General features: G+C 41.8%; 1 protein-coding gene across 2 annotated transcripts in view; it reads left to right on the top strand.

Moving 5' to 3' along the window:
* PIEZO2 (piezo type mechanosensitive ion channel component 2) overlaps nucleotides 1-13,839 on the top strand; it is a 272,873-nt gene that overhangs the window by 120,994 nt on the left and 138,040 nt on the right. For both annotated transcript variants that reach the window (XM_060310455.1, XM_060310454.1), the window contains exon 4: nucleotides 818-980. In XM_060310455.1, the coding sequence (XP_060166438.1) occupies nucleotides 818-980 (163 nt within the window). The remainder of the gene's footprint in view (nucleotides 1-817; nucleotides 981-13,839) is intronic.

The raw sequence follows: 13,839 nt of genomic DNA, 5'->3' as shown, positions 1-13,839 counted from the left end.
TATTATTATGTTTTTACCAATATATCACATATCCAATGTAAATGACTACAGTATGTATTTCATCACATGAAGTGTATATGGAAAACTATGTATCTTTACATGCATAATTTCCTATCTTCTGCTTCCTGTCCCTAAACAAGCTTTATCTCTGATACACATTGGGTCACTTTCATCTGAGTCCAGTGAGGTAAAGAAGACAAACAGTGTTATCTCTTTGGGGCAGAGGAAGGACGCAGGATGTGGGGAAGGCCTCCAGTGAAAGGCAGCTGTCAGGTCCTACTGACACTGGAACCGAATCTTCTGAGTTCTCTGTTAACGATCTTTCTTGGAACAGGATGGAAAACAAAATCAAATCAGTATTCAAAATCATGAAGAGCTCCTATTCAAGGATTGCTTTAACATCTTCTCCATGTTTCCTTCTAACTTTGATTTACTTCCAAGGCCCAATATCTCGTAGCTGCTTGTGTACATCTAGTATTTAACTGCTCCAGCTAGATTGCAAACACCTGTCTCTGTACTGGACACGTGGTTTATTTAATAACAAGTTAGTTCATTAGCACGTTTTAGGAGTGAGAATTGGTTTAGGGTTCTTTATACTATTTCTAAAACTCCCTGGAAGTTTCCTGAATCTTAGTAGATTACATAAGACCGGGGTTGGTGAAAAGCTTTCTGGTACCTTCTGGGCAGAAACTGAGCATTCTTTATTTTAAATCATTAAGAAGATTTAAGCATACTTTATGATGGTTTAACCATAGCAACATAAAAACAACTAAATTTCCTCTCCACCCCCCGCCCCCTGCTTTTTTCCCCTCCATAGCTTAAAGGGAGCTGATGCTGGCAACGGGATCCGAGTGTTTGTGCCTGACGTCGGCATGTTCATAGCCAGTCTGACCATCTGGCTGGTCTGTAGGAACATCGTTCAGAAACCAGTGACTGAAGAAGCAGCGCAGTATAACCTGGAGTTTGAGAATGAAGAATCGGTAAACGTGACTTTGTGCCTCTTCCTTCTTTGATTTCTGGGGCCTTGACCTTGGTAGGTTGTGACAGTGTAATAGTGAGATATGCACTGTGCTTCATGCCCTCCCGTGCTGGGCGGTTACTTGGCACACCCTCGTGTGGGCATGCTCACCCATGCCTGGGCCACGAGGAGACAAGTTTGGAGACCATGAGGGCTGCCCTGCAAGAGGCATCATCCCCTAAGGGCCTGGGCTTGACCCTGTGTCTCTTCACTGTCATCTGCCCTTAATTCAGATGGGGAACCTTTCAAATTTGTATCATAGCCTATGGTCTAGATACCTTCATTACTGCAATGCTCTTAGAGAAGTAACACCTGGTAGTTGTAAGAGAAAAAAATTAATTCTACCTTGAAGGAGGCTTCCAGTCTGTGCACCTTGCTGTCCCGCGTCAGTGTGTTAACTCCACATGCTTCCATCGAGGTATTTTTAAAGCCCTCCAGAGAAAAAATATATGCATTTGGAAGAGTGTAAGAATGAGTAAAATGTATGTGCATTTTTAGCTAAGTTTTTAGCTGGACCAGGGGACACGTCAGATTTCACTTCGTGGTGAATGGGAGCATTCTGGCGTGAGACAGCTGTCACTCTGTCCCTGACCTGTTTGTTCTAATAACTGCACTTGTTATGTGAGTCTAGGTAACATTGACTTAAAAAGTAATTGATTTGGTAATTGAAAGATGAAATTTACAGTGAAAATATTTCCTTAAAAGAGTACATTTGGGCATTTGACATAAGACACAAGTACCAAATATTTCATTCATAAGCTTTGGCAAGAAATTAAACCTATAAAACTGAAGTTACTTGAAATTACTTGTATTGAGAATGATAACCACGAAGCCATCAAAGGAAGAAAATTCTCAGTTACAGCAGATGATGTACATGCTTCACAAATAAGCAGCAGTTTACCTTGTGTACTTATCAGAAATACAACAACGAAGAAAGAGTGAATATGATTCAATTAACCTCTGCAGACTAGAAATGATGTTATCGCCTAAAATCCTGATGGGTAAAAGATATACAATCACATTACATATGCATATTCTACTATTTTTAAGACAAATGTTAAAAAAGGTGCATGGTGTAAAAATTAATTATAGCAAGGTAATAACTACCCATCTCTTGTATTCAAGTTTGCAAACTACACAACACTTTTTGGTGTCCTGAAAATAGGTAAAACTATGAAGGTGCTTTTTCTTCTGGTTGGCTTTATAATTATATGACAATTTAAATTTTTAAGATCCATTTTTACATTTGAAATTTATTTTATAATATTTACAGTTTTGAAAATCAGCTGGCTTAAATAATGACCCCAAATTTTCCAGGTTCAGTGAAAATAAATCCATTAACTCAAGCTCTCCAGACTTAGGGTTTTTCATTATTATTATTTATAAAGTGAGGTTGATTTTCAGTTATCCTCATATTATAGATGGAGTGTAAAGGATATTTACTGGGAATTGAGTGGACTCTAAAGTCGGACTTGGAAGCCACCTAAGGTGGCTGTGTGATGTTGGAAAAATTGTTTATTCTCTTTTTCTGCAAAGCAGAGATTGTTGTGAGGACTTAATAATAAAGGGCACCCGCTCTCCCTCTGCTCTTCTCCAGTTTGAGAGGCAGTAGAACAATCTCAGAAATTTCAAATTCAGAGTCTTGTAGAATGAAAGAAAGCTAAGTTGGAGGGTGTGTTTGAGGCCATCCCACTTGGTAAAAGAATCCCCTCTGTGCCTTTAGTAACAGACAACCATGACTGAATTATAAAACTTCCTATAAAAAGGACTTCTGTCTCCAAATTCAAACTCTCTTTTGCCATAAAACTAGGAAAACCTACACTGACCTATGGAAGATAAGGGATGTTAGGTTAAGGTGAAGATCACACATCTGGTGAAGAAGAGACACGATATCATTGACTAATTCTAAAATCATGTTTCCTTCCTGATTCCCCTCGGTTCTCCAAGACAGGCTTATGGTACCTCTCTCCCATTTGAAAGTTGTTTAAATATCTGTGCCCTATATATTATTGATGACATTATTTAACAATAAGGAAAAGAGGGGTAGCTACTCTAAACATTATTTATTGGGGCTTTGAAAATACTAAATATCATTATTATGAGGTTGATTTCCCTCTCGGTTAAGTTTGTTTGGGTCTAATTTAGATATTAAGTTCCATTGTCTTAGTACATTCCAGCCCCCAGATGGCCCAGGGGAGCAGGCTAGAGTCAATCTTCTGAGATGAATCCAGGAGGAAATCTTACTGGGGAACCATCTAGCTAGAGTCTGAAAAGAATAGAAATACATGGCCAGGAGAAATAAGCAAGACAAGTTGTTTTATTTTGAAGTCCCTAGCATACTTCCTGCTACTTGTAAATCTTGGCGTTTGTGTTCTAGATTGCTTGGTTTTTGAGGATCCTTTGAATTTTTTTTTTTTAATTCCTGGCTTTTTTTTTTTTTTTTTTTTTTTTTTTTGGCTGCGTTGGGTCTTTGTTGCTGTGCACGGGCTTTCTCTAGTTGCGGCCAATGGGGACTACTCTTTGTTGTGGTGCGCCGGCTTCTCATTGCATTGGCTTCTTGTTGTAGAGCAAGGGCTCTAGGGCACGTGGGTTTCAGTAGTTGTGGCACATGGGCTCAGTAGTTGTGGCTTGTGGGCTCTAGAGTGCAGGCTCAGTAGTTGCGGCACATGGGCTTAGTTGCTCTGTGGCATGTGGGATCTTCCCGGACCAGGGATCAAACCCGTGTCCCCTGCATTAGCAGGCGGATTCTTCACTGCGCCACCAGGGAAGTCCCAAGGATCCTTTGAAAGGATAGTGTTTGCTGGCGTTCCTTCTTCCTTCATTTATCTCAGTGGAGAAATGGCAGATTAATCAATCCTCTGGTGCCTGGGAGAATTCCTTTTCAAATCTAGCATGGTTTCAAAGTAGCAACTAATCCCTGGAGAAGGCTCAGGAGTCTTCCCTAATCTTCATGGACTTGTTAATGAGTCTCAAGTTTGCTGTTTTAAAGGGCATCACAAACCCAAGGATTCCCCCTAAAAATCCCCGGGGGCATGGGTGGGAGGCTTTGCCCCTGTTCTTGAATTTTACAGAGAGCAGAGCTCAGTCAAGAACCAACTCCCCAAGTGCCATAAAACGTTCTTTTCCAGCTGACGTATCTGTGGTCTTGTTTATTCATTCATTTTAATTCGGAAGCAGATCGACAAATCATAACTGGGAAAAAGATTCTGATTCTTAAGCCTTTAAAAAAATGAATTGTGTTATGAAAATTAAATTGTGTAGAAAGGTTATCTGTGCAATAAAACACCAATTACATCAGTAATTTTACCAAGCTGATAGCATCTGTGTGTTTATATACTTCTAGGTCTTTCTAGCTATTTAACAAGATTTCAGGCCTTATTTTTTTTTGAAACAGATAATAGTTTAATATACTATTGAACTAAATTTATGATAAATTAAATCTTTATTCAAGTAGGAATTTTAATCTCAACTTAGTCTGCTTCAAGAGGCGTCTTCTAAATAGTCTGACAAATCAAACATGAAGGATATAAAGAATATTCCAGTATAAATCATTGCCCATCCATTAAAAATTCAGTGATGTAACATTTAGGTCCTGATAATGTTATTTGGAAATTCCTTCGGAACCTCAAATCTGCACCCTCCTTTCTAATACCTAACGTTCATTAGTCTACTGTAACATCTGGCCCAGAAAATGACCAGCTGGGCTGCACGTCAAGCTTCAACTTTGAAGCTCAAGTTACTCTTTTTTTAAGAGCAAGAAACAAAGAATGGAAGGAATCAATCTCTTTATTGTCACCTTTTAATTAGGCATCTGCTCAGTTCCCACCTGAGATCTAGTCCAGAGTCACCTGCTTTACATTTTCTAGATCCTGGCTTTCAAGCACAAAGACACGGTCATCCGTCTCTGTTTGTCTTTGGTTACAGTGATTATGACTGACCCTGAACCACCCGTTTTCTTTTATGAGAACCAGCTAAATTTAGCTCTTCTGACTGCTGTGCTCCCTGTAGAAATGAAGAATTCAGGGAGTGATGACAAAAGCCACAGTTCTAAGGGTGCACAGACCCTTCCTGTTGCCTAAAAGTGTCCTGAAAGTTCCAGGACCCAAATAATTACTTGTGATGAACTAAGATGCAAAGAAAATGCATGTCTTTATTATTAAAATGTCAAAAGGTTGAGCAGTGCTGTACCTACCCTGGAACCCACCACTTTCCTTTCCCATCCTCCCATCCATCTGTCTGTTCCTAACTCCAATCAGAACTTTTTTCCGGAGCCTGATCTCTGCTTGGAGCACTGTGCCAAGTCTAGGGTGGGATGAGTCTTTAACTCATTTTGAATTTATTTTTGCATATTGTGTGAGAGTAGTTTCATTCTTTTGCATGTAACTGTCCAGTTTTCTCAACACCACTTATTGAAGAGACTGTCTTTTCTCCATTGTATATTCTTGCCTCCCTTGTCATAGATTAATTGACCATAAATGGGTGGGTTTGTTTCTGGGCTCTCTGTTGTGTTCCATTGATCTATGTGTATGTTTTGTGCCAGTACCATACTGTTTTGATTTCTCTAGCTTTATAATATAGTTTGAAATAGGGGAGCATGATACCTCTGGCTTTGTTCTTTCTCAAGATTATTTTGGCTATTTGGGGTCTTTTGTGGTTCCATAAAAGTTTCAGGATTCTTTGTTCTAGTTCTGTAAAAAATCCCATTGCTACTTGGTAGGGATTGCATTGAATCTGTATATTGCTTTGGGTAGTATAGACATTTTAACAATACTAATTCTTCCAACCCTTGAGCACAGTATATCTTTCCATTTATTTGTGTCATCTTCAGTTTCTTTCATCAATGTCTTATAGTTTTCAGAGTACAAGTCTTTAACCTCCTTGGTTAAATTTATTCCTAGGTATTTTATTCTTTTTGATGCAGTTGTAAATGGGATTGCTTTCTTAATTTCTCTTTCTGATAGTTTGTTATTAGTGTATAGAAATGCAACTGATTTCTGTATATTAATTTTGTATACTGAAACTTTGCTTAATTTATTAGTACTGATAGTTTTTTGGTGGAGTCTTTAGGGTTTTCTATATATAGTATCATGCCATGGGCAAATAGTGCCAGTTTTACTTCTTTTTAATTTGGGTGTCTTTTTTTTTTCCTTGCCTAATTGCTGTGGCTAGGACTTTCAACACTGTGTGTAAAAAAAGTGATGAGAGTGGGCATCCTTATCCTGTTCCTGATCTTAGAGGAAAAGCTTTCAGCTTTTCACTGTTGAGTATGATGCTAGCTGTGGGTTTGTCATGTGTGGCTTTTGTTACGTTGAGGTATGTCCCCTCTATACCCACTTTGTTGAGAGTTTTCACTGTAAACAGACGTTGAGTTGTGTTGAGTGCTTTTTCTGTATCTATTGAGATGATCATATGATTTTTATTCTTTGTTGATTGATCTGTGGATGTTGAACCATCCTTGCATTTCTGGAATAAAACTTACTTGATCATGGTGTGTAATCCTTTTACTGTATTGTTGGATTTGGTTTGCTAATATTTTATTGAATATTTTTGCATCTGTGTTCATTGGAGATATTGGCCTCTAATTTTTTCTTGTGGCCTCTTTGTCTGGTTTTGGTATCAGGGTAATGCTGGCCTTGTAAAATGAGTTTGGAAGCATTCACTCCTCATCAATGTTTTGGAATAGTTTGAGAAACATAAGTATTAACTCTTCTTCAAATGTTTGATAGATTTCCTCTGTGAAGCTCTTTGGTCCTGGACTTTTGTTTGTTGGAAGATTTTTAATTACTAATTCAGTTTCGTTACTATTATTTGGTCTTTTTATATTGTCTGTTTCTTCATGATTCAGTTTTGGAAGGTTATGTGTTTCTAAGAATTTATCCATTTCTTCTAAGTTGTCCAATTTGTTGGCATATAATTGTTCATAGTAATCTCTTATGATCCTTTGTATTTCTGTGGTAACATCTCCTCTTTCATTTATGATTTTATTTATTTAGGCCTGCTCTCTTTTTTTCTTGGTGAGACTGGCTAAAGGTTTAGCACTTGTCTTTATCTTGTCAAAGAACCAGCTCTTGGTTTCACTGATCGTTTCTATTGTTTTTTAGTTTCTATTTCGTTTATTTCCATTCTGATCTTTATTATTTTCTTCATTCTACTAACTTTGGGTTTTGTTTGTTTTTCTCTTTTTAGTTTCTTCAGGTGTGAGGTTAGTTTGTTTAATTGAGATTTTTCTTGTTTACCAGGGTAGTCCTGTATCACTATGAACTTCCCTCTTAGAACGGCTTTTGTTGTGTCCCACAGATTTTGGAAAATTGTTTCCATTTTCACTTGTCTCAGGTATTTTTTTTAATCTCCTCTTCATTTCTTCATTGACCCAGTGATTGCTTAATAATATGTTGTTTAGTCTCCATACGTTTGTGTTTTTTCCAGTTTTCTTCTCATAATTGACTTCCAGTTTCTTACCTTTGTGGTTGGAAAAGATGCTTGATATGATTTCAGTCTTCTTAAATCTATTGAGACTTGTTTTTTGATCTAGCATGTGATCTATCCTGGGGAAAGTTCCATGTGCACTTGAAAAGAATATGTTTTCTGCAGTTTTGGATATCTATTTTCCATCTGGCATAATGTGTCATTGATTTTCTGTCTGGATGATCTATCCATTGAGGCAAATGGGGTATTAAAGTCCCCTACTATTACTGTATTACTGTTAATTTCTTCCTTTATGTCAGTTAATATTTGCTTTATAAATTTACATGATCCTTTGTTGGGTGCATGTTTACAAATGTTATATCCTCTTGTTGTATTGATCCCTTTATCATTATGTAATGCCCTTCTTCGTCTTTTTTACAGTCTCTGTTTTAAAGTGTATTTTATCTAAATATTGCTACTCCAGCTTTTTAAAGAATTTCCATTTGCATAAAATATCTTTTTCTATCCCTTCACTTTCCGCCAATGCATGTCTTTAGATCTGAAGTGAGTCTTTTGTTTTTTTATCCATTCAGCCACCCTGTATCTTTTGATTGGAGAATTTAGACATTTAAAGTAATGTAAAGTAATTATTGATAGGTATGTTCTGCCATTTTGTTCGTTGTTTTCTCATATTTTTTTTTCCCCTTTGGTAAACTTTCTCTGTTCCTTTCTTCTCTTGTTCTCTTCCCTTGTGGTTTTATGATTTTCTTTAGTGTTATGTTTGGATTCCTTTCCCTTTATTTTTTGTCTATTTATTTAAAGGTTTTGGGTTTTGGTTTCCATGAGGCTCACATATAACAATCTGTATAAAACAATCTATTTTAAGTGGATAGTCACTTAGGTTTGAATACATTCTGACAGCACTACATTTTTACTCCCCTCTCCACATTTTATGCCTTTTATGTTATATTTTACATCTTTTTATTTTGTGTATTCCTTAAATACTCATTGTAGTTACAGTTGATTTTACTACTTTTGCCTTTTAACCTTCATAATAGCTTTAGAAGTGTTTCATCCACTAACTTTACTATATGTTTGCCTTTACCAGAGAGACTTTTCTCTTTCACATGTTTTCTTATTTCTCGTTAAGGCCTTTACTTTTCAGGTTGAAAATCACCCCTTAACATACCTTGTAAGGTTGGTTTAGTGATGAACTCCTTTCGTTTTTGCTTGTCTGAGAAACCCTTTATGTCTCCTTCACTTCTGAGTGATAACCTTGCTGGATAGAGTAATCTTGGTTGTGGTTTTTATTATCAGCACTTTGAATGTATCGTGCTGCTCCCTTCTGGTCTGCAAAGTTTCTGCTGAAATATCCACCAGTAGTCTTATGGGGGTTCCTTTATATGTAACCAGTTGTTTTTCTCTTACTGCTTTTAAAATTCTCTCTTTATCTTTAATTTTGACATTTTGATTATAATGTGTCTTAGTGTGGATCTTGTTGGGTTCATCTTGTTTGGGACTGTGCACTTTCTAGAACTGAGTGTCTGTTTCCTTTCCCAGGTTTGGGAAGTTTTCAGCCATTATTTCTTCAGATAAGTTCTCTGCCCCTTTTTCTCTCTCCTCTCCTTCTGGGACCCCTATAATGTAAATGTTAGTGCACTTGATGTTGTCCCAGATGTCCCTTAAACTATCCTCATTAAAAATTTTTTTTTCTTTTCTTCTGATTGGATGATTTCCACTACCCTGTCTTCCAGATTGCCAATCTGTTCTTCTCTGTCATCGAATCTGCTTTTGATTCCTTCTCATGTATTTTTCATTTCAGTTATTGTATTCTTCAGCACAGATTGGTTCTTTTTTTAATATATTCAGCTCTTTGTTGAAGTTCTCACTGTATTCATCCATTCTTCTCCTGAGGTCAGAGAGCATCTTTATGGCCATTGCTTTCAGTTCTTTATCAGGTAGATTACTTATCTCCATATCATTTTGCTGACTGTTTCTGTGTAGTAGGCAAAACTGCTGCCTCTCAGTCTTGAAGGTGTGGCCTTGCGTAGGGATGACCCTTCTTGTTCAACCCTGCCTTAGCTCTTGGTGGTCTCTCGAATCTTTGTAGTTTTTGATATGGCCCTGTTGTTGAGGGTGTGTCAGGACCTGTCAGTGTTCTGAGGGGAGGACTCTCATTTAGCACTTAGTCTGATTGGAAGCCAGTCTCTCAGGCAACAGCTTCTAAAGTATGCAGATATATACAGTCCTGCGGGGCCACAATTGTAATCCCTGCTGTTCTCCAGATGTGGAGATCTGGATGTGTCCTCTGGGCGACAGTTGCAAAAATCGGGACTCTTGAGGAGTGCACAAGCTCCTTCCTAGGAAGTCTCATTGAGCTGTAGTGAGGCCAAGGGGGTATGAGGCTGTTGTCATTCTGCTTACTTCCCTGGGAACCCTTCCTTAGCCTCTAGGCACAAAAGAAACCTGAGGCTCCAGGTTCCATGAATGGGCCTTTTTCAAAGGAAGCCAGGGGTTGTGTTTGCCTGCTATATGTGCAGTGCCCTGGGGGTGGTGGCCTGACAAGAGCTCTCTTTCCGATTGCTCCAGTGGAGCTCAGGGTCTCCAGCCCCATTGGCCACCAGGGCCAGGCAATCAAGTTGTGTCTCTATCTGGACTGTATGCTCCTGCTGGCTTCAGCTGGAGAGTGTGGGGGCCAGGCTTGGTCCTTTGCTTTGGGAAGGCAGCAGGAAAATGACTTGACTGTGTGCCCACAGCTTCAGCAATGCAGAGGAGAGTGCCCTGTCTGTGTGCGTGTGTCAGCTTAAAGGCAGGAGCGGGAGGATGCCAAGACCACTCGTGCCCAGCCACCTCAGCCACTGGAGCTCTCCGACTTCAGCAGGTCGGCAGGGTAGTGCTACAATCGCTCAACCCTGTGTCTGAGCTCACCTGCCTGCTCCAGCAGGTTAGGTGGGGAGCGCAATGGCACCTCTGGCTCTGGGGAGTGTTTCCACCATCCCCCACCCCTCCAGCTGATGCCTTTGGATTTATGAATGACTCTCCTTTACATACAGTCTCAGTACGTGTCACACTGCTGTCATTTCACTGGCTTTAGGGTGAGTGAGACCACATGCCTCCCCTGCCTGTCTGGGTGTGGCCCTTTCTATCCTCTGTTGGGGACCAGGTGTTCAGCTAGTTCTCAGGTTCTTTTCAGGGGAAATTGATCCATGTGTAGCTGCATATTTGTCGTGTCCACGGGAGGAGGTGAGTTCAGGCTCCTCCTTCACCACCACCTTGAACTGCCTTTGACCTGGGAATGTGTAAAGGTCCAGGTGCAGGGCCCATCCCAGACCCATTCGGTCAGAATCTCTGGGAGGCAGGCAAACATACAGTGGTACCAGACCTGATTTTATTAAAGCTCCCCAGGCCTGCAGTCCTGGCTCACCCAGCGGGTCACTGCCTGCTAATTCAGTGTGTCTTTGCTTGTCCCTTATTAAACTTTTATTGCTCTGTAGGAGGTGGTTGAAAGCATACATCTCTATACTCACTTTTCCACATGGAACAAGGAACGATTTAACTGCTCTTATACGTTTGGAAAAATAATCTTCCTAAAACAAGCGCAGAAACAGAATAAACTTTTGGCTTTGTCTGTGCAATGCGGTCACGTTAGGCTTACATAACGCACGTGACCCCACACCAGCACGGCTCCCGGGCTCTATCTGGCTGCTTGTGTCCACGAGGATGCTATGGGTGAGACTTGCTCCTCTTCTGCGATGACTCACATCATGGCCTATTCCTTCCTTGGGCTCTTCTGTTGAGATGAACCCACTCTGTGAGATAAACTGTTAACTAAACAACTCTGACATCTTAGAAAAATGTTCCCTTTGCCTCCAGGATCTCGTGGCTCATTATCTGTGACTCTGATACCCTCCCATCGAAATGTCTTTAATAGCTTGGTTTTACCCAAGAGGAAGAGGAAAATGGCTTCCATGGCATGAGAATTTCTGGTCTAACATCTAAAGGTTGGCTGAAATCAGAAAGAGATTCCACAGATAAATTATTTCAATATATTTTCCAATTAATGGAGTCTGCCTAGCATACGACTCAAACACAGTATTTTCAGGTAGGATGAGTTGGTCCAAGGTTGCAGATGTCAGCAAGGGCGTGGATTCCAGGCTGGTTGCTTCCAAATCACCTTGTGCAGCTCTTTAATCAGACAGATTCCTGGGATTCACTCCCAGAATTTCTGATGTAGGAAGTTTGAGGTGGAGCTTGGTAATCTGTCCTCTTAAAGATTCCCAGGTGATTCTTGGAATTTAGTCCAACCCAGGCTGAATTGTTTAGTGCTTGGAGATAAGGAAACATGATGTTTGGGTTCTACTGAAAGTAATCGATGGTGTCTTCCTGGTCCAGAATTGAGTGGGAATAACAGCTAATGCTGTGACTGCTGGGGCAGGGCTGCAGGGTGGGGCGCAGTGGTGGGGTGAGACTAGGAGGCCCTGTCCAGGCTCGGGGAGCCGTGGCCTCTCACACAGTTGACTCTGTGGCACTGGGCGCATCCTCACGCGAAATGAGATGCTACCTTAGCACATTTGGTGTGTTTCGAAGTCAGGGGCTTTTGAAGAAGATGCATTAAAGCACTTACAATGCTTCAGATAAGTTGCAGACTTCGAGCTGGGCCACACTGATAGGTAATATTTTATTTGGCTTTTTAAACTTTATAAAGGGCCTCTTTGTCTTTCATTACTACGAGAGCTCAGGAACCAGGGGGATAAACCTTTATTTACAGCTGCTCCTCCTTAGCTCCAAGGCCAGAACCAAGTTGGGTTCCGACACAGGGACAGATTACAACTCCAGCAGCTAACGCTGTTCGTTGGTAAATATGGTAGGTGAGCTGAGGCGCTTCCAGGCCGTCGGGGTTTACACTGCACATGTGGATTGTTCTGGGGACAAAGCCAGCCTGTTACCAACCCAGCCTGATGTGGCTAGTGGCAGTTCTGGCACCGGCCTGGACGGTAGGGGCTCACTTTCGGCTCCCTCTCAGCTTGGCAGGTTTAAAAAGTGTTTTTTAACTGAAAGCCCCAGGGATTCCGGTACAAAAATGCTGGAAAACCTCAAGTACGCTGGTATGTTTATAAAATCACAGGGGCCCCAGTCCCACCCGAGAGAGGTCAGGGGAATGCATTTGTCTGAGCTCACGAAGGTTCTTGACCAGAGATTTCTATTTGATTTCATCTACATCCGCAGCAATTCCATAACTGAGCAGTCAGTCATTTATTACGAAAGTTAGGAGTGTGTTTCTGACTGGGACCAGGCGCCTCTACCTGTGTTCTCTCTCTCTGTCTCCTCGTTCAAGTATGGGAACTGAAGGTTTTGGACAAACTTCCTTCCTCAAGGAGGGATTTTTAGTGTGTCACCCACCTGTTGTGCGGGAGGTACTAAGCAACAGATGCCCCACGTGGAAGGCTCCGTGAGTGCCATAGCTCCGTGAGTGCCACAGCAACTCAGCTTGGTCCCCACAGCAACTCAGCTTTGGGAGATGGAGAAGCTGAAGGAAGGCTGGCCTGGGAGCCGGGGCCTTGGACACTGGGCAAGGGCTCCCGTGGGGTGGGGACAGCACATCCCAAGGCAAAGCACCTGTGGATTCTGGGTTCTCCATGTGGTTCCCTGCATGTGATGTTTCTGGGCCAAGAGATGAGGATCAGGTTGGAGAGACAGACTGGTCCCAGGTGTGGCAGCTCCGACAGGTGGGCACCTCTATGTTCTCTCCAGGTCACCTCATCAGACCCCTGACTTTGGCAGTGAACCTCAGGTAGACCTCTCCACACTCCAGAATCCTACACTAGCTGCCCCCGTGACACCTTCATCTCAGAACTGGATTCCCCCACCTGCTCCACTCCTGGCTGTCCTGATCTCATCAGCAAAGACAACAACAGCACAGGAACTACCTCTGATTCTCCTCCACCCCTCCTCCCTCCACGTGAAATTTACCAATCAGTTCTGCTGACTCGACCTCCAAGACATTCGGCCAAGACACGAACGCTCTTCAGCTCCATTCCCTGCCCCCTCCTCCATCAGAACAGCCTCCTGGCTGTGGGATCCCCCTGCCCTCCCCCTGCAGCCACTGGAGGCACCCTGTGAAACAGATCTTGTTGTTCCCCTCATTGGGTGGAGTAGTTGGTTATCAAAGTCCTGTTAGAGCGGGTTCAAGTGTCGGGGACGTGCCGCCATGCATCCAGCCAACTCTTGGAGACTTTCACTTTGAAACTCCCAAACGGGTGATGCGGGGCAGGGGAGGGTGGTGGGCTGTCCTTCTCCCAGGTGCCCCAGCACCTGCAGCTCATCCACCGTCCCAGGAGGGGGCCATGAGCACCTGCTGCAGGGGGTGGGCTGGTGCACTGGCTGGGGCTCAGCCCTCTTGTCTCTGTGAGGCAGGA

Source organism: Globicephala melas, chromosome 13, assembly GCF_963455315.2.
Source record: "Globicephala melas chromosome 13, mGloMel1.2, whole genome shotgun sequence".
Lineage (NCBI taxonomy): Eukaryota > Metazoa > Chordata > Mammalia > Artiodactyla > Delphinidae > Globicephala > Globicephala melas.
This window is presented reverse-complemented; position numbering and strand designations above follow the sequence as displayed.